A 22,213-nucleotide genomic window follows, 5' to 3' on the forward strand; every position below is an offset into this window, starting at 1 on the left:
TGAGAATCCAGAGATCTACAAGGAAAATACAAAGAGGTGGCATGATCAAAAGATAACAAGGAGAGAGTTCACAGAGGGACAAAGAGTGTTGCTATACAATTCAAGACTTAAGTTCTTTCCAGGGAAGCTCAAGTCTTGATGGTCTGGACCCTTCACCATTCTCAAAGTGTCACCTTATGGTCATGTAGAGCTCATGGAAGACAAAACACAAAGAACTTTCACTGTGAATGGCCATAGACTCAAGCATTACTTGGGAGACTCACTGGATGAAAAGAGAGTGAGCTACCATCTCAGCTAAAGAAGGAATAACGTCAAGCTAGTGATGCTAAAGAAGCGCTGGTTGGGAGGCACCCCAACACCCTATATCCTTTTGATTTACTACTTTCTTAGAAGTAGCTTAAAACTTGTTAGTTTAGGTAGCTTAAGTCTCAGTTTAATGTTCTATTTCATTGCCTTATAAAAGTAGATTGAAGGTGGTAGATTAGGAAGTTTAGATTTCAGTTTTTAATAGTTAGTAGCTTTACATTCTGTTTCTTCTCTTTCTGAAATGCAACTTGATGAACATATTTTCTGATGATGAGTAATTGGGTTGGGAACTGGCTAACAAGCTAAGTTTGGTGTGGCCACCAACTCACTTAATCTAGGCTCAAAACCATTTGTATGAATTTAATATTAAGAAGTAAGCTCAGAGATTAAGTTTAGTGTGGCCACCACCATACAAAGATCACCTAGCAAGCCCAATGCCATCCAAGTTAAAAGTATTTAATAGATTGATAAATGTATGAAAGGTGGTTTTAAATGTGTTCGGAAGGGGTTTAGAAGCAAAAGAATGTGAAAGGATAAAAGTTAATTCACCCTTATGAACACATTAAAAACCCAATGATGAACACAATTTATTAGATGCAAGGGAATTAAGTTTGGTGTCCCAAGGGACACTCATCAGTTGCAAGTTCATTTGCTCAAGGAATGTGAAGGATTCTTTTGTCATTACTGATGGGATTTTCGATTTCATTTTTCAGGAGAGAGAATGGGGCCCACATGATTGATAAGTCATCAAGAAGAGAGTCAAAGTGTATTTACACTTTGGAACTCAACACATGAAGGAAGCAAAGTGGGATAAGGACTGGCGCCTCTTCCCACGTTAGGCACCACTTCCCAAGTAGGAAAACATTGAATTGCTTCCAATTTCCACCATTCAGACCACACTTTCCACCCCTATAAAAACCCCTTATTTTTTTCCACCTCTCCTCACACTTTAAACCCCAACCTCACACACGAAAAGACCCTCACAATTCCTTCTTTCTTTTCATCTCCGTCCTCTTTTCTTTACCTTTTTCTTCTACTTGATTAGGGACAATCAAGCCCTAAGTTTGGTGTTGAAGCGAAACTGTGTTTTGCTTGCTCTCTCTCGCATACTTCTTCAACTTTCTTTAACACTTCAAGCACACTTTCTTCACCACAATGGCACCACCAAGAGCCTCATCAACAAAGAAAAGAAAGACCAAGGAACCAACCTCAGGGTCCTCAAGCCACAATGAATACAAGTTCTTTTCATCATTCAACCAAAACTATTTTTATGGTTGGGTGAGTGAGAGGCAAATCATTCCGGAAGTTGGGTTGCAAATGGGGAGATAAACAGTAGAGGCTGGGCACTCTTATGAACCCACCAAGGAAGGTGGTGGAAAGCTTGGTAAGAGAATTCTATGCCAATACTGTGCCTCAGCCAGGGCAACTCTATGGCTATCTTAGCTATATGAAAGGGAAATCCATTGATTACAGTCCCTCTAACATGGATAGGATGCTCATGGTGAGACAAACAAGCTCTACTCAGAGCTATGAAGAAAAGATGAAGCAAGAAGACCCAAGATTTGATGAAATCCTCAATGAGATTTGTGTCTTGCACGTGCAATGGATCAGAGATAAAGATGGGAGACCCAACTAGCTGCGGAGAAGAGACTTGAGCTTCCAAGCTAAAGGGTGGCTGGATTTGTGAGAAGATCTCTCAACCCTACTTCAGAAGTCTGAGGTGACAGTGGAAAGGGCTGTGCTTATATACAGCATTATGAAAGGTGAGAATGTGAATGTTGGGGAGATGATAGCCAACAACATTAACAGGGTGCTGAAAAGCACCAAGGATAGCACAAGGCTAGCATTCCCCAGCATCATCAAAAGGCTGTGTGATGAAGCAAGGGTGAAGAAGATTATTGATGAGGTGCTGGTAGAACAAGACAAGCCCATAACGGCCAAGAAGATGGCCAAAGTGGTGGCTGTCAACCCACTTGAGAGGAGAAGGGATAGAAGACATGCTCATGTGCCACAAGGGCAGCCACATCAAGAAGAGGAGCAACCACATCACCTAGTACTTCAACTACCACCATATCAATAATACCAACAATACCAACAATTTCCTGAAGGTTTTAACTGGGAGCAATTGCAGGGAGATATACACCAAATGAAGGGAGACATACACCATCTGAGAGAGGATGTCAACCAACTCAAGGACAATCAACAACAACAATGGGACCAAGTGAATCAAAATATACAACAACTCTAAGGGAGCGTGGAGCACATGAGGAAGGAGCAGCAAGAACAGTTTGACTGGGGGGAAATGCAAAGCGCACTTGACAAGATAGTGGAGCAGAATAAATGGCAGCAGAGGAACCTTACTGAGTTCAAGAATCTTTATGATGCCAGGACTATCTCAAGGAGGTAATATAATATCAACATACAATAAAAGCTGAATCACTTGTGTAACGCTGTGGCTGCCTTAAACCCTGAATACCCAACATTCATGCAAGAAATGGAGGAGTTGAGTGCAAGACAAGAAGAAATTCTTGCCAAATACAAGGAGGATGAAAGAAATTACATGAAGAGGCTAGGATTTGTAAAACCCAAAGACACAAAGGCACAAGAGGGATCCTCCAAAAAGGTTGATGATGACTTCTCCCCCTCTAAAAAGAAAGACAATGGAAACGGTTCAATGAACTGAAGCTGCTCAAGGTTGTTGAGTTCCATGGTTGACAATCTCAAAATCCTGAATTTCTGTTTAAGTTTCTCTATGTTTGAATTTCTGTTTAAAAATAAAGTTGCAATGTTAGGATAGTGATGTTTTGATGCTTAGTTTTATTTTATGCCTGAAGTCTTTTATGAGTCTTTTTAAATTACAAGAAAGAAAATGCAATGTTAGTCAAGTTTTATCCACATCAATAAAAGATTAGTTTGTTCCATAAGAGTTGTTGTGAGTGTTACAAAAACAGGAATAAAAGAGACTAAGACCAAGTGGGAATGTTCAAAAACTAAGAGATAAGGAACTAAGTGAAGAACCTTGAATGAAATGGAAAGAAAATGAGTTATGAAGAGCAATTAGGCTTAGAAGGTAGGACAAGTAGAAGCAGAAGGGTGTCCCTTGAATAACTATAGAACCAAGAAGTAGTAAGCAATAAAGACCTAAGGCTCTGAGCATCAACTACTAGGATGGAAAGAAACACTAAATAGCTCAAAAGAGTTAAAGGACCTAGTAGATGCTTGTGGTGAAGATGTGTCAAGAAGAGACCTGGACAAGTAAATTCTTAGGGATGTTTCAACACCTAGTACCCTAAAGCCAACTGGCTTGGGAGTGCTAATTGAAAGCCTAACTAAAGGGTTGTCTTGAGACAAAACATTTAAAGTCGTGGTCAATGAAAAAGAGAAAGTGAAAAAGGAAAGAATAACCAAAAGAAAAAGAAATAACTCTTGCTACTTCAAGGTGACAATCAATAAAAAGGACCCATGAAGCCTATACTTAGAATAGCCTCCAAGAACCTAGGAGTTCTTTGTGACATTGAAATAGAAATATTCATGTGTTAAACACTTAGCCTCATCCTTAGTAATGTTGCATCCATTCAAGGTCAAGTCTCGATTTATCTAAGAACTACTCACAGTGATTTGCTTGGGACAAGCAAAGCCTAAGTTTGGTGTTGTGATGACTTGCATCATCTACACTTTTTCTTACATAAAAACGACCATAAAAGAGCATAACCTCATTTGATCATTGCAATTTATGCACTATTTGATGAATATTATGGTACATTGCTTTGAAATGGGTTTGTGCTGAATTTCAGGTGAAAAAGACATCAAAAAGGGGAAGAAAAAAACAAAACAAGCTGGGCGTGTGAAACTGGCGTGCCACTTGGAGCAAACGCCACAAAAATATATGGGCGTGGCACGACAGTAGCTGGACGTGGCACGCTAGTACTAAATTCCAGAAAAGATCCTCAAGCTATTTATATGGGCGTGGCATGCCAGGAACTGAGCGTGGCATGCCAGGAACTGAGCGTGGCACGCCAGTTATGATTTCCAGAGGAGCATAATTGAAGAAAATGTATGGGTATGGCACGCTAGGAGCTGGGCATGGAACACCAATGTAATTTTCCAGAAAGCAATGTTGAAGATGGGCGTCGCACGCCTAACCCCTCACATACTATGGGCGTGCCACTTGAGCCATGGGCGTGGCACGCCAATCCATCACTCCAGAAGAGATCATCACCTGGGCATGCCACTTGGTATCGAAGGCGTGGCACGCCAGCTTCAAAAGTGACTTGGGCATGCCACTTGAAGAGCCAGGCGTGGCACTCCAAGCTGAAAAGTATCACACTAAAGGGGCATGCCACTTGAGCATCAGGGCGTGGCACGCCAGTACAAGATTCCAGAGAGCAACATTGAAGACCCAAAAGGCTGGACGTGCCACTTGGTATCGAAGGTGTGGCACGCCAGCTTCAAATTGTCACTTTGGTGTGCCACTTGAAGAGCCAGGCGTGGCACGCCAAGATGGAAAGATCCACATTGAAGTGGGCGTGCCACTTGAGCATCAAGGTGTGGCACGCCAGTACAAGTTTCCAGAGAAGAGGTTGAAAGCCAAAAAGGCTAGGCGTTCCACTTGGTGTCGAAGGCGTGCCACGCCAACTCTCAACTCCCACTTTGGTGTGCCACTTGAAGGACCAGGCATGGCACGCCAGCCACTGGACCAAGGCAAAATACTGGGCGTGGCATGCCAGACCCTGGGCGTAACGCGCCAGTTATATTTTTCATAGGAGGAGTTAGGGGGCCAACCATATAGGCGTGCCACTTGGTATCGAAGGCATGGCACACCAGCTACCATTTCTCACTTCAGTGTGTCACTTGAGCCTCAGGCGTGGTACGCCAACATCACCCATCTACAAGAAGAAGACCTGGGCGTGCCATTTGAGTTCTGGGCGTGGCACGCTAATGAAGGAACCAAGCACACAAATAGGCGTGCCACACTTCTTCAGTTTTCTAGAGAGAAAGACCAAGCACACATAATGGGCGTGGGATGCCAGACCTGAACGTGCCACGCTAGTTCAACTTTCCAGAAGCAAGAAGAAGAGGGAAAAGGTCTGGGCGTGCCACTTGAGGTCGAAGGCATGGCACGCCAGGCCACACAGTGCTTAAAGAGCACACAAATAGGCGTGCCACACTTCTTCAGTTTTCTAGAGAGAAAGACCAAGCACACATAATGGGCGTGGGATGCCAGACCTGAACGTGCCACGCTAGTTCAACTTTCCAGAAGCAAGAAGAAGAGGGAAAAGGTCTGGGCGTGCCACTTGAGGTCGAAGGCGTGGCACGCCAGGCCACACAAGTGCTTAAAGAATCCTAGGCGTACCACTTGAGCTCAAAGGCGTGGCACGCCAGGGATGCCGATGAAGAAGCGCGTGCCACTTGAGGAGTTGAGTGTGGCACGCCAAGTCAGATTTAGAGCTGGGCGTGGCACGCCACTGAATTTTGTCCATGCTTGTATATGATGTCTGATACAAGACTTATATAAACAAAAACATGCCGTTTACTATTATTTACTACTAAAGTGATGATAAGATTAATAGCCGTGGCCACAAACATGTATTAGATAAACGAAAGCTATTAGTAAATGATTATCATAATATTCAACAAGCAAAATATCTCGTCTATGTTGACTTATAGACACAAATAAGTAAATCCCATACATGTCTAGGATTGCTCAAAAGGAGAGATTAACCAAATGGGTGTTTGTCAATGTGGAGAAGTTTGATATGCGTGTACGTAATAAAGATAAGCTAAAGAAATGCCACAGGTTGCTAATTAGTCAACTAAGGCAACGATAACTCAGTTTTAGGAAATCCAATCATATTATTTTTATGTTTTAGTAGACTGGTGATTTGAAGTGATCTGACGAAGTAGTTTATGTCCAAAGCCCCAAGTAAAATAGGTCTTCGTAGACTGGTGATATCAAGTGATTTGATGAAGTTTTTTATGTCCAAATCCCCCAAGTTTAATAGTTCTTGACTCATATTTTTGAATAAAAAATACGACCACCATAATCAGAAGCATAAAGATTATTTGCACACTTATACAAGATAAGTTTATCTTTTTGAATGAATGATTGGAGTACAAAATCTAATGCTTAACAAGGTAGATCAAGTAAAGATTGATTTGGCAGAAATATGAGAAGGACATTTTCCTAATATGGTAAGACTTGTTGGTCTTAACAATCAGAATTTCAAATAAGTGCAACTTTTTAGAGACACATAGGATAATATCCTTTGGATAAAGTATAATAACCTAAGACTTATGTTATAGTTGTCTAAAAACTATATCTGTGTCATTATATTATACACTAAACCGTGCAAACTATGAAAATATAAATACCATAGCCTTTTCGGTAAAAGCTAAGAAGTATTCATCAAAGCATATACTAATATATAACAATCTTTCAATGGTAATTGATATGAAATATCAGCCCTTGTGGTCCAAAAGTCAAAATAAACATGTACGATTATAATATTATGTAGATAAAATTATTTATAAAAAAGTTGAATAAAATGATAGTAGATTTGTTTTAATTTATTTGAATTACATTAAGAAAGAAGCAAGTGACATTCCACAGCTTTGAAATGGGTGCAATGTTTTAAAGACATAGGATAATATCTTTTGGTTAAATTCTAATAACCTATGACTTATTTTACAGTTTTTTAAAAAGTAAAAATTATGGCTTTGTCATAATATTATAGACTAAACCGTGCAAACTATTAAAAATGTAAATATTATAACCTTTTGGTCAAAAGATATTTAATATTCATCGAAACATATACTAATTGCAGTCTTTAAATGGTAATTGATATGAAATATCAGGTCTCGTGGTCCAAGAAGTAAAAAAAAAAATTATAAAAATGGTCACCTTAACTTAATAAGTGTTATCACACAGCAAAGCAGATCACAATGAGACATACCCACATCACTATTCCTTTCGCCGATGAATCAATTAATAGATTTGCTAAGAATTTATATTTCTTATCTCTTTTAAAAAATATATTTCTGAGAGGAAATTTAAAATAAGTTTAAAGTATTTGAAACTACCTTATTTTATAAATAACTTTTTTGATGGCAGTGATGGCAGTTATTTTGATTTCTTTGAATTACATTAAGAAAATGTCAAATTATAATAAATAGGTAATATGTGTATATTTATTGGTGACTAGCTAGCTAACTATCAACAAATAAAAAACGCATCGACCCAAAAAACACCAATAACACCGAAAGAAGGAAAAAGAAATGCCATTTTGTTATAATGAGCTTTACAATTGGGTGAAAAGAAGAGCGTATACATAGTTACCTACTTTATGTGGGCAGCTAACTTTATTGGGGGAGAACAATGGGTATTACTATAATGTTACACATCAATTTGATCATCAAGGTTAGCAAAATTATGTGAGCCATGAGATTGAAGCGATTTTATTTTAGATACTCATGCGCACAATACTCTATGTGACAATGACAGGTATGTCATTAGTATGAGCTAATAAATGGTTTTGGAGGAAACCACTAAACAGATTTCCTTATACATCCTTTAAGGAATCATATTGTATTTATACTTGATAATTTGAAGTAGATCTATAGGAAGGTCTAAGAAAATCATCTTCACAATGGCTTATATAAACACTGCTAAGAAGAGATCGGTGAATACCAAACTAAAACATTTCTCTCTCTCTTTAAAGACTATTTCTCAAAACTTCTGCTCTTGCATATCAACAATGAGTGAATTCCTTCCCATGAAGACTCATCTTCCCCATCTTGGTGAGGATCTTTTATGGAGAATATTTGTGAGGGCAGACCCCAAGACGGTGGGTAGGTGCAGGAGCCTAAGCAAAGCTTGGAACTTTAGACTTTGCACACCAACATTTGTGAAGGAGAACTACAAAAAAATAAAGAATGAAATAGGAGTGTTATCATTGGGATAGGATACCCTCCCAGTGATCAAAACTCATTATGGTTCGTTAGAGCATTTGTCGACGACGGCCATCAGGTGCAATTCAACGTACCCACGGAGAACCAACAATTTAGTTTTTATGCTGTCATTGGTTCTGACCATGGCAATATATGCTTGAGGATCTCAATGGGTGGCCTTAATTCCAGGTTACTCATATGGAATCCTCTCACGGGCAAGAAGCGATATGCATCCGATGAATCCATCAAGCACCTTGCTCATGTTGTTTCGATCTACGCATTTGGTTTTCTTGAAGACACCATCGAGTATAGGATTCTTCATGCCTTGAAGAAGAATTTCTCACAGAGAATGCTATCATGGTGTTTGTACACATCCTTTGAAAAAGATTGGACTCATTCCGGGACATTTGAAACAAATATGCAGAAAATTGGACCCAAGTATGTTGTCAAGGATGGAATTTTTTATTGGATAGGGTGGGAAGGTGCTAACCGTATCGAGGCATCATCAATAATTACTTTCAATCTCATCCAGGAGATGTTTCACGAGGCTATGATACCCATGAAAGTCAAATCTGATTACCACGCACTAACTCAGTTTAATGACGGAGTCAGTTTTGTTACATATCGCAATGTCGGCTTCACAAGACAGGTCATGGTTTGGCAGTTGAGGAAGAATTGGGACCATGATCTAGAGTGGGAGAAGATGTTGAGGGTGTCCAGATTTGGTATTCCATACACTCCAATATTGTTCGTTGACAAGGACATTATATCATTCATGGAGGCTAGAAGTGGTTATAAGGGTTTTAATGACACCGAAGGTACGGATGTTTTAATTTCAAGACTCAAGTATATGAAAGGAAGAAAGGAGAATTTGGTACACCGTACTTGGCAGGAGCATGTGAATGTGAAAACAATTATATTGCACTCTGAAGGACTCTACATGGTTTACTTTATAGCTAAAATTATCACTTAATCCATAAAATAGAAATGTATGGTATATGTTTTCACAGTTGTTGATGGTCCCCAGATTTAGTTTATGTAGTTAGTATCTAAGTTTGTTAGGAGTTTATGTTTCTTTTGATACCATGAATGTTGTAAGGTAAGCCCCATCCTTTTGGAATGAAAGTAGTTCATATTGTTAGCGTCTAACTATGTAAAAAAGTTATTTCTCTTTATATTATGAAATATTGTAAGGTAAGCCCCATCCTTGTGAAATAGAAGTAGCAGGTTAAACCCTATTAGCAATTGAATAAATTATGAATATCACATATATATAATGCAAATTTATTTGTTGTTCTCCATAATTATTATTTTTCAAGGAGAAATTTGACAATTTCATTATATAGTCCTTTATGCATATTTAAATTAGAAAATACACAATTTAATGCAACAATAATTGGGTTTAACCTGGCTTTTGTCAAGGAAATCATTCAAAGCAGATAACTGGCATAAAGTAATTTTTAAATTCTTACCAATGCACCCACTAGCAATATAATTTGGAACCCATAAATCTATTGTGTTAACCATATTGCATAAGCTATGACAGTCACAAAACCTGTAGTGGGTGATGGAACAAAGAAATTATAAGGTGAGAAGCAAATACACATTATCTTATCAAGCATCACAACCATGTTCATATAATATTTCGAGTTGTTAGTGTATTCCAGGACATTTATTTTTATGATTTGAAGACTGTCTTGTTTGGCAAAAATGTTGAGAGAGTTGTAGAGTGGATATTTTTAAAACATCAGTATCTAACAGGTTGTATGCATATATAAATATTTTTAGTGATATCATGAATAGTATATATACTTATTTTATGCATTATGAAGTGCTACAGAATTTTTGACACACAATGGAATAGAATCAATGAGCATGAACCCGATACCCCTTTACCAGAGTAATATAATTGCAATTAGGATAGATAACCAAGTAGGTGATACACAAACAGGATATGTGAACATGAATTATTCTAAAAATACCAGACAAGTCTAGGTTTATAAAAGTCAACCAAACTAAAAAGGTAGGCATGAATAAACGAGGGACAAACCCTTATTCATTGTTTGCTCTACTACAATTGTCACAAATCGATTAACAAAAAAATAGAATAATCAAATCCAAACGTGAATTAGAATTACTGTTTACTAATGCAGCCCAGGCTCTATATCTATTTCACAGAAGAAATGGTTAACTAAGCCTAAAATAAATCATAGCACTATTGAATCAATCAAAATTATCATCTTTTTGGTCCTTTTGAGAACTGTTTATCTGGTTCTTTAACAATAAAGTGTGCAAGAGAAATTTGAAAAACTTGCTAGAGTTGGCTCTTATAGGTAGTACACATAATTGATACCAAGATCATCAATTACCACAACAAAAACATTAACAAATCCATAGTTGAGATTCCTGGAAAATAATTGAGGCTAACTAAAATTCACACAACCGTTGAATCTACATAAGACTCTAATTGCTAAATTCAAAGGGATTAGTACAGAAATTAAGCTAAATATAGTTACATCTTCAACTAAACACCATTTGAAAATTGATGAAATTGGATAAAAGAAGGAAACCCATTAGTTACCTACCAACGACCTAATCCAATTGGACCATTCGTTTGCACTGAATTCAAAAATAAAAAGAGTTAGAATTTGAACCAAAATCCATTCATATAAATTAGGAAATTCCTATTCATATGAGAATAAAAAATAATTGGTAGCTACAAAAGTTTAAATATTCCAGCCTGTCTATGTAAGAAACAAAGGGAAATTTACAGGAAACCCCATAACATATGAATAAATCAAGCTCCCAAAAAAAATTTTAAAAACAAGAATCCAGGTTTTGCAGGATTTATGAAGCGTTTTGTAAATTAAGCTGAAATTCAGGTACACCAAAATTCTTTCGAATTCTAAGCTGAATGTAAAAGGTGAATAAGCTAATTCTTTTCTTCCAGAAAATTCAACCAAGTTGAACTCGAAAAGAAGAAAGACAAAGAGGAACTCGCAACAAAGATTGGATCTTGGCTACAAGACAGAAGGGAAGGCCTTAAGCGAGCAGATCTCATGATAATTTCAGCCAAATCTCCTCTGTTCTCGCCTGCATTGCTTTTCCCTTAATCTCACCACACAAGAATTGTGAGCCATCGAAAGCTCTATTCAGGCATCGAAAAGTAACATCATGGTTTGGAGAAACTGAAAATACAGCAGAAGAAATTTTAGTTATAACTTTTCAATGTTGATAGGATGGACGGTGCAACGAAGATGGACGAGAAGGAGAACCGTGTTCTGTCCTCAAAAGAAAAGGCTCCAGTTTCGAACTCACTAAGGACCCCACTTTCATAGGTCCAATCCAATACAAGAAGTAATATTCCAGGTAAATTTACAAACAACTTATTGAAACCAGACAGCTTGCTATTCAGTTTTCACACTCATTTAGTATCCTCCCTAAACGAGTCTTCTGTAGATGTACGGTTAAATTACAATAAAAGGATAAGGATTTTAGGGCTTTGGTTTACAATTGGAGTGAAAAGGGATCTTCACATTGTCAAAACAGTTTATACTATCCACTATTAACTTCCACTTATTAATTACGCAGGTGATGAAAGGAGTTGTAGCTTCAACAATAAGAGGAAGGTGTATGAACTATGTAGCAACGAATGGTTAAGCTTCACGAACAAAACAGGTTGTAGTTCTTTAGCTAATGAAATAACTCAACAGAAAAATGCAAGTGACATTCCAGTCTTAGGTAAGAACCTATAAATTCATATAACTGCAGAAATAATTTATATTAATCAAATAAATCTTTCCATTATAGAAGATTTCAAGAACATTTTTTATATTAGCAAGTTGTTGGGGTCAATCGTTTTTGGCTTATATAGGTCTAATTATAGCCATTTAATACAAAAAATACAGGATTGGTACCACCTATTCACAGAATTGCTGAAGAGCAACCAAGTATAATTTTAGATAATAGCTTCACCATTGGTTTTAGAACAACTAATGTTGCAGAAACTATAGACATAAATGAAAAACCCAGCATTCAGACAACAGAGGACACGCCGTTCTTGGGGTCTAATGTGCTGTCACAGGTGACTTTATCAAGAGGTAATTAGCATAAACAAAGAATTTGAACCAGAAGAGTTCTGTGATTATGTATGTTAGACTGTGAAGTGTTATTTTGATATTAGATGACTCAAAGCATGCTAGGATAGAAAGAGCAACCAAGATAGCTAAGAAAAGGAAGTGTGTGGGCATTGCTTCCCAACAAGGTAAACATACCATACTCTGTAGTACAGTATCCAAAGAAATAGCCTTCTTTCCAAGCAGGAGCATCAAAATATGTTTCATACGACTGATAGCCATGATTATAGTTGGTTAATGAACAAAAAAATGATTGATTTCATGGGTTATCCATGTGACTCACAAGAAATTTTTTGTACAGAAGTTACCATTTCATTAATTGACATCCTAATTCATAACTAATTTTTCAGATGATAGTAGGGATAATACAGTTTACGATAACAATGAATTGGGACTACAAAGGCATCCAGCCTGTTAGGTTAAATGATCTTTATATATATAAGCAATTATTAGTTGCTGATACATCTACAAGTCATTGGAAATCATTAGGTGTTTTGGTTTTGTAATGAGTATGCAGATTACTGTTAATAAACTCAGTTTGATCAAGGCTTTGGAATGCTATTTTTTTGTGTGTCATCAGTTCGTAGGACAGTTTCAGTAATAGAGCTAATATGAAATGGTCAGCTAATAGTTTTGGTAGGTTAATCTAATATATGCCGATATATATGAAAACTAAATCACCTATGTAATGCATTATTTATTTCTATTTATGAGTAGTGTTTTGTTTTACATATGCGGCTATTGAGTTCAAAATTGGTATTGAGTAGTGTTAGTATTCCATATAACAACCTTAAGTATTGTAGTTCTTTAACACATTCTCAATCTAGGATATTAAACAATGTTTTAGTATAACGGTACATTTATAAAGAGTATGTATATCACTATATTGAATAATAGTATGCTCGATTCATTTATATATAAGATACATAAAAAAGCACTACTAAGAAGTTGATTGAGCCATATTTGTGAAAAAAATTATATGACTAATTAAATAAGGTGTTATCATGTGATCTAATTAATAATCACTCAGCTTATTCTTATAGTTGTGGACATGAATTATCATGTTTAAAACCAAAATTAAAAAAGAATTGATACACTCGAATTTATATGGGTCCACACAATATGATGAAAATATCAGCAAAAGAACCTAGGCATACATAAACACGAAAGTTAGTTTTTTTTCCTTTTATAAGTGCACATGTTTGGTTGTTGAAGCTATGGTAAACACTTTAGGAGTTATACAAACTACTTTCAATGTAGAGGACAAGGAAAATCTAATGGACTATGTAGTTGATGGATGTATTATAGATCAAGGTCAATGTGATGGAAGAAGTGAAAACCAGATTAAGAAAAATGTTTCTATACCGATTTCATCAGTAAGCCAATGGCCGCTAAGTCCACCATCAAAAGGTAAACAAGCAATAACAAAACTAATGTAGATTGAAGTAAATAGCTAGACATATATACTGATATTAAACACAAAATGATCTCTACAGGGGCAGCACAACACGTGAGGATTGAGAGAGCATTCATATTAGCTAAAAGAAAGCAAACCACAGTTTCACGCACCCAAGAAGGTAACAATCACGAATAATAAAACAACTACCACAAAGCCATGTTCCTAAAGTACTTTAGATCATGTTGTCTTCTATACGGGTGAAGTGAAAGTGTCTAAATTTTTACATGTCCCTAATTTTTTGCTCGCAGGAACTAAGTCTGCAAACACATTCACCACACAAACCATGGAAGTGACTTCGATGGAAGGTATCACAATCTTCTTGAATTATTATATAATTAATTGAAAGACAATTGTAATATGCTATATGTACAGTGATTGAAAAAAAGTTGCATCATGATTCATCCACTTTGAATTCACAATGATACATATCCATATCACTAATTTATTCAAGGTGAAGCAATTAATGGAGTTGTTAATTAGAAATATATCCATATCCCCCAAGAAAATACTTTTTATTGAAAATTTTTTTGATAAGAAATATATAATTAGTTTGCAGTAGTTTAAACTTATTTTAGTGATTATTAAACCTTTTTATTTTAACTTTCAAAATTCTTACTTCACTAATTAGATAATTTTAGCTATAACCATTATATAATTTTCAATGTTATACATAATATACATATAAATATTAAAGCAGAATAAAATAATGTTATTTTCTTGCTTTCTTAGCATTACATTAGAAAAATGGCAAATTGTAATAGATAAGTAATATATATATATATATAGTGATTAGTGAGTGGTTATTTAGCAAAAAGTTACAAATGCATCAACCCACCAACCATTATAACCCCAAAAGGAAAGAAAAAATGTCAATTATATATAACGTTCTTCATAATTGGGAAAAAAAGTGTATACATAGTTACCTACTTTAATTTTTTTGTGTATAAATTATTAAAATATATGAATAAAGAGTAAAAATAAATCATATGGAAGTAATCTAAATTAGGTTTAATTACTCTGTTAGTCCCTATAGTTTCACCAAATTTTTAATTAGGTCCCTATACTTTTTTTCCATTCAATTGGGTCCCTACACTGCTTTTAATTTTGTATAATTTTAGAATTTGAGAATTATAGAAACTTATAACTTACTTTTTTTGGCTTTTTAACTACATTTATTTATTTTTTCTTATTTCTTAATTATTGATGAAATAAATCTACAATTTTGGTCTACTTCAAGTGATTAATGTAGTTGCTAATACTATGGACAACAACCATATTCAACTTGATAATTGTATTATATTGCACTTGATGATTCTTCCTAAAATCAAATGTAAAGATGGTTTCTTTTAATTTAAGTATGGTATATGTGTACTTATCAATCACCCTTCGAATAGATCAAACAACATATGCTAGAAAGTATAGAAGGCAACTAATGGACGCAAAAAGGAGTCCTGATATCTCCAAACGCATGCAAGGTGTGCTGAACTCTTTGTATGTAGTGTAGTATTTTTAGTTTAGGGCATTATTAAGAATTTATATTCACCCTCACGTCCATTATATTAAGAATTTAAGATTATTTAGCTAAGATATCTGATAATTGAGTTAGAAAGTGAAAAAATTCTTTAAGAAAAGTTTGGCCTACTTTATTGTTTACCACTAATTGCACAATGGTTGGAAAAAAAATAAAGCTGTTGCCAAAGGTGGAGCAACATGGGCTACAAAAAAAATTATAAGAGACTTTAAATAATTTTTATTCTTAGGGATTACTACTTAAAGTGGGGTCTTAATTACAGAATCAAATCAAAATATATGAATTTATTGAAAAGTCACGTTGGGTACTTTGTATGTTAGGCTTGGTAAGGACTCCAAGACAAAGAACTATGGAAGCCGACAAAGACTATTGCAAGCAAAATAGTGGTATGTTATGATTTGGTGGAGGGGAGCATTATTGGGAGTTACGGTTTTATAACTCTAACAAATCTGCTAAACAAACTGCATAATTTTTTATTTCCACTATTCGAACATTAGGTTCTTACCATTCAGTTTCTTAATTGTTAAGTCAATCAATTTATGACTAATTATGTTACTTTTTGCACCGTTGATTATCAAGAGTTAACTTCACAATGCAGGCAATAAGGCGTCATACAGATCTAACACACACATTAAGTCTACTGAACGGTCAAATAAAGGTATGAGCTTACTTAATGGAATTCAACATAGAGTCTTATTAAATGAAAGTTTTAGGTAGAAAAAATATCTCAATCCTAATTTTTATTTTGTTGATCAATATGCAGAGTATGTGAACATCGGATATGCAATGTATGAATGTGAACATTGCAATGCTCTTTATTGGTATGCTGAGAGGTCAAACAAAAGTTACAACACAACAGAACCAAAATTCACATTATGCTGTAAAGGAGGAAAGGTTCAACTTCCACAATTACAACAGGCCCCGAGAGTGTTGTATGATTTGTTGTACAATACCCCCAAGAGCAAGCATTTTCGGGATAACATCAGAGCTTACAATAGCATGTTTCAGTTCACATCAATGGGTGCAAAGATAGACCGTGGCATTAGTCAAGCAAGAGGGCCACCAACATTTATCCTTTGTGGAGAGAATTATCATCTAATGGGTAGTCTGATTCCTCCAGAGGAAAACATTGCAAAATTTTCTCAACTGTATGTATTTAATACTCAGAATGAGATTGAAAATCGCATGGCAGCTATTCGGTAAGTTTTAGGGTTATTTCTATATAGAATAGATTTAGGATTTGAAGTAACAGTTGGGAGTTTTTCAATAACAATTATCCTATTAAAATTAAATTGTACAAATTCTATTTTTGTAAATAGGGGTGAACATCACACAGAGATACATGAAGATATTGTTAGAGAATTGAAACAGATGCTTGATGATAACAATGTACTGGTGAAGGCATTTCGCATGGTTAGAGACACACTTGCAAGAGAGTTTAATAATACAATAAAGCTTAGGCTTTTGGGTAAAAGGGGGAAGGATGGCAGGCGATACAACCTGCCCAACACGGATGAGGTAGCTGCATTGATTGTGGGTGGCTTTGACATTGATAAAACTGATAGGTAGCGTTTGTTTTGAGGTACTGAGACAGAGGCTGAGAGACTGAGACTCAGTATCGTGTTTGTTGGTTCAGAGACTAGTACTAAAATTTCTGTCTCTGTCTCCAAAATTTCAGTATTTCAGTACCTCCAAAAAGTAGGGACAGAGGGGACTAAAATTTTTAGAGATGGAGATTGAAACTTGAATAACATTTTATACCTAAAATACTCTCATTTTAACTAATTAATTCTAATTTTACCCTTTGTGCAAATTAAATTAGAGTTTCATTCTTGTTTCAATTCCTGTCTCTTATTTTGCACCAAACAGAATACTAAGATTTATTTCAATCTCTGTCTCTTAGTCTCTGTCTCTCAGTCTCAGTCTTTCTGTCTCTGTCTCTCCACCAAACGCTACCATAGGGACATTGTGGTAGAGACACAAAGTGGAAGGTTACAAAGGATTAATCAACTCAATCCTGCTTATTTGGGATTACAATACCCATTGTTATTTCCATTTGGAGAGGATGGTTACAAGGAAGACATACCTTTCAACAAGGGTAATCAAAGTGGTAGCAAAGGGCGACAAGAGGTTTCATTAAGAGAATTTTTTGCATTCAGGATACAAGAAAGGTTAGCTGATGGATCTCCTTTGTTATATTCTAGACGACTATTCTAGCAATTCTTGGTTGATGGGTTCTCCATGATCGAATCATCTCGCCTAAATTATATACGACTTGATCAGGAGAAACTCAGATGTGAGATGTACAAGGGTATAAAGGAAGCAGTTTTGTCCGGGGAAACAACACCGTCATCGCGTGGCAAACGTATTATATTACCATCATCATTCACAGGTGGCCCAAGATATATGATTCAGAATTACCAGGACGCAATGGCAATATGTAAGGTTGTCGGTTATCCAGACCTATTCATTACATTCACATGCAATCCTAAGTGGCCCGAGGTAGAAGACTTTCTTAAGAACAGGGAATTAAATGCAGAAGATAGACCTGACATAATATGTAGGACATTCAAGGCAAAGCTGGATTTGATGATTAAAGATATTAGAGTAAACAAAATTTTTGGCAGGATTTGTGCAGGTATGTCTAGAGACGAAATTAAATTACATTCGATTAATTTTTAGTTTAAATATTGTGTTGAAAAATCCAGTGTCCATGCATTTAAATATTGTATCATATTTAGCTTAGCTATGTCCTTTTGTTGACGCAGTTGTATACACAATCGAATTTCAAAAACGGGGACTACCACACGCACATATACTATTGTTCTTACATAAGGATGACAAGTTTCCAACAGCTGAAGACATTGACAAGATCATATCTGCTGAGATTCCAGATAAGGAACTAGACCCTGAATACTTTGAAGCAGTAGAAAAGCACATGATGCATGGTCCATGTGGTTTAGCGAGGAAAGATTCACCGTGTATGGAGAATAGAAAATGTGTACGTCATTTTCCTAAGCGTTTTGTCGATTGCACAACTATTGATGATGATGGGTATCCAGTATATAGGCGTAGGGAAGATGGAAGAACTATCAACAAGTATGGGGTTGACCTTGATAGCCATTATGTGGTTCCACACAACAGACTACTACTTATGAGATATGGAGCACATATAAATGTGGAGTGGTGCAATCAATCAAGATCAATAAAGTATTTATTCAAATACGTGAACAAAGGTCATGATCGTGTAACTACTTCCTTCTATAGAAGTGTCACAGCGGATGCTGAGTTAGATGAATATGATGAGGTGAGTATGTATTACGATTGTAGATACATATCACCATGCGAAGCAGCATGGAGGATTTTTGGTTTTAACATCCATTACAGAGATCCATTTGTTGTGAGATTGGGTTTTCACTTACCCAATGAACAGAATGTTATATTCAAAGACCACGAAAATCTGGAGGATGTTGTTAGAAAAGCATCAGTGAAGGAATCTATGTTTTTAGGATGGTTTCAAGCAAACAATGATTATGTAGAAGCAAGGGCACTGACGTATGCTGAACTTCCAACTAAATTCGTATGGAAGCCAGATGAGAGGGTTTGGTTGCCTAGAAAATCACACTCTGTTATTGGAAGGATTTTCTATGTACCTCCAGGATCCAGTGAAAGTTATTACATGCGGCTATTGCTCAATTTTGTAAGAGGCCCAACTTCTTATGAGGACATTCGTACTATAGATGGTGTTTTATATTCTACTTTCAAAGATGCATATTACGCACGTGGCCTCTTAGATGATGACAAGGAATATATAGATGCAATAGTAGAAGCAAGCCACTGGGGATCGGGTACATACTTGAGGAAGCTGTTTGCAATGCTGTTGTTTTCAAATTCAATGGATACACCAGAACACGTATGGCAAAAGACATGGCATCTATTATCCGATGATATACTTCATAGGCAGATGAGGCTTCTTGACAATCTAGGTAATTTATTGTCACAGTCTAATGGTTCGTATTTTTCAATTGAATGGAATGTCAATATTAGTAATATATTGGTATTTATGTTAAATGGAAATTCATTGTTAACAGTGCCATATGTGTTTCTAGGATTTTCGAGAAATTTTGTTAGTCTATGTAAGAATATTGTGTATAATAAAAAATTTAAGAAATGAGAAGTTTTTTAGTAGCCATGCTAATCATAATTGAACTTAGGTGTATTATAGGATATAATTAGCAATTAAATGAATAGAACCAAGATTCCGTAATGGACATGAAATCTTATCTTATAAGAGAGATAGTTTTTAGTGCATTCAATAAGTTGTCTTTATCTAAGCAAATAGGATAAAATTGAATATTATTTGTTCTTATTTTTATTTCTGGTTACGTAACTGAAGTTATTCTTCAAGATTCATTCATACAAATTTGGTCTTTTTATTGACAGATTTATTCATTTCCGAAGATGAATTGAAGGAGTTGACGTTGATAGAAATTGAGAGAACACTTAACCCATACAATAAGAGTCTGCAGGATTTCTCTCCGATGCCAGTCCCAGATATAAGCCAACTCAATAGTCAACTATATGCTGATGGAATGAACAGGTTAAAATACATGACTTAAAAATTCTATTTAAATAATATTTAATTAAATTTATTTTTTTTTAAAAATAACCTTCTACAAATGAGGATACAAAAGTAATTACTTATTTGGATTATATAATAAAGCTAGCTCTAGACCATACCACCTATTTGCAACAACTAACCGACGAGCAATATTTTGTTTATAAGACAGTCATGGATGCTGCTGAAAATGGGAAGGGTGGAGTATTCTTTTTGTATGGTTATGGAGGGACTGGCAAAACATTTGTTTGGAAGACTTTAGCAGCTGCATTGAGATCTAAATCACAAGTTGTACTTACTGTTGCATCGAGTGGTATTGCATCTCTTTTATTACTCGGGGGTAGGACAGCACATTCACGTTTTTCAATCTCACTCAATCTAGATGAATTCTCAACATGCAATATAAAACAAGGAAGTGCATTGGCCGGGCTGTTGATAAAGACAAAGCTTATCATTTGGGATGAGGCTCCTATGGTAAATAGATTCTGTATTGAAGCTCTTGATAGAACAATGCGTGACATCTTAAGATTCAAGAATCCAAGCAGTCTTCACCAGCCATTCGGTGGGAAGACAGTTATTTTTGGGGGTGATTTTCAACAGATATTACCGGTGATCCCTAAAGGGACTCGGCAAGAGATTGTTAACGCCACTATAAACTCATCTTACATCTGGAATGATTGCAAGCTCTTGACATTGACAAAAAATATGAGATTGAGATCAAGTGATTCCAACACAAGGTCGTCTGAGTTAAAAGAGTTTGCTGATTGGATACTTGGTATTGGTGATGGTAGTCACGGAACTCCAATGGGACAATGTCAGAAGATTCTAATCCCAGATGACATACTGGTCAAAGACTGGGATGATCCAATTGAGGCAATTTGCAAGGTTACTTATCCAAAACTTTTTTATTGCACCATTGCTGATGAGCACATTGAAGACCGAGCAATACTTGCACTAACATTGCAAGTAGTTGATGAGATAAACCAATTCATGATGAGCTTAAACCCTACTGAAGCACAGACATACTATAGCTCAGACAAGGCATGCCCAACCGAGTCTAACAATGACTTATTGGCGTCCATTCACACACCTGAATTCCTAAATACAATTAGATGCTCAGGAGTGCCCAATCATGAGCTGACATTAAAGGCTGGAACTCCTATCATGCTTTTAAGAAACATTGACCACTCGGTAGGATTGTGCAATGGAACACGTTTGGTTGTCATTAAGCTTGGAAAACACATTATAGAAGCACGTGGTAGTGCCAGAAAGAACAAAGGTCAGAAAGTCTTTATTCCTAGGACGACTCTAAGTCCTTCCGATCATCGAATACCATTTAAGTTCCAACGAAGACAATTTCCTATAATGGTATCATATGCGATGACAATAAACAAAAGCCAAGGGCAATCATTAGCGAATGTTGGATTAATTCTAAAAAAACCTGTTTTCACCCACGGTCAGCTTTATGTTGCAGCATCTAGGGTGACACACAGGAGAGGTCTTAAGATACTTTTATGTCATGATGAGGATAACTGTGTAGAGACCGATAATGTTTTTAAAGAAGTTTTTAGAAATGTGGCTTAAACAGATGTACTTTAGCCTAATAGAAGTCTAACATGCAGCATATATAGGAGACCTTGGATGCAAAAGGATTAGCTACATTTAGGTACGGCTATTGGCATAAATTTGACAATTTCATTATATAGTCCTTTATGCATATTTAAATTTGCAAATACACAATTTAAAGAATTGGTCATTAGAGCACCTTTAGTTAAGGAAATCAGTCAAAGCAGTTAATTGGCATAAAGTAATTTAAAAATTCTTACCAATGCACCCACTAGCAATATAATCTGTAACCCATAAATCTACTGCCATAACCATATTGCGTAAGCTATGACGGTCACAAAACCTGCAGTGCGTGATGGAACAAAGAAATTATAAGGTGAGAAGCACATACACCTTATCTTATCAAGCATCACAACCATGTTTATATAATATTTCGAGTTGTTAGTGTATGCCAGCAAATATATTTTTGTGATTAGAAGACTGTCCTGTTTGACAAAAGTGTTGAGAGAGTTGTAGTGTAGAATACTAGCCAAGTCTAGGTTTATAAAAATCTTTAAAAACGAAAAAGGTAGGCATGAATAAATGAGGGACAAACCCTTATCCATTGTTTGCTGTACTAAAATTATCACAAATCGATTACCAAAAAAACA

General features: G+C 36.0%; 1 protein-coding gene across 1 annotated transcript; it reads left to right on the forward strand.

Moving 5' to 3' along the window:
- Positions 2,570 to 21,581, forward strand: LOC107640767. The gene is given in 16 exon segments (XM_021123864.1): positions 2,570 to 2,709; positions 8,248 to 9,071; positions 11,845 to 11,994; positions 12,162 to 12,353; positions 12,437 to 12,517; positions 12,740 to 12,802; positions 13,605 to 13,799; positions 13,886 to 13,966; positions 14,097 to 14,153; positions 15,978 to 16,037; positions 16,143 to 16,578; positions 16,699 to 16,944; positions 17,341 to 18,017; positions 18,148 to 19,365; positions 19,823 to 19,926; positions 20,103 to 21,581. Coding segments are annotated over 16 exon segments (6,003 nt in total).

This window comes from Arachis ipaensis, chromosome B05 (assembly GCF_000816755.2).
Source record: "Arachis ipaensis cultivar K30076 chromosome B05, Araip1.1, whole genome shotgun sequence".
Taxonomy (NCBI): domain Eukaryota; kingdom Viridiplantae; phylum Streptophyta; class Magnoliopsida; order Fabales; family Fabaceae; genus Arachis; species Arachis ipaensis.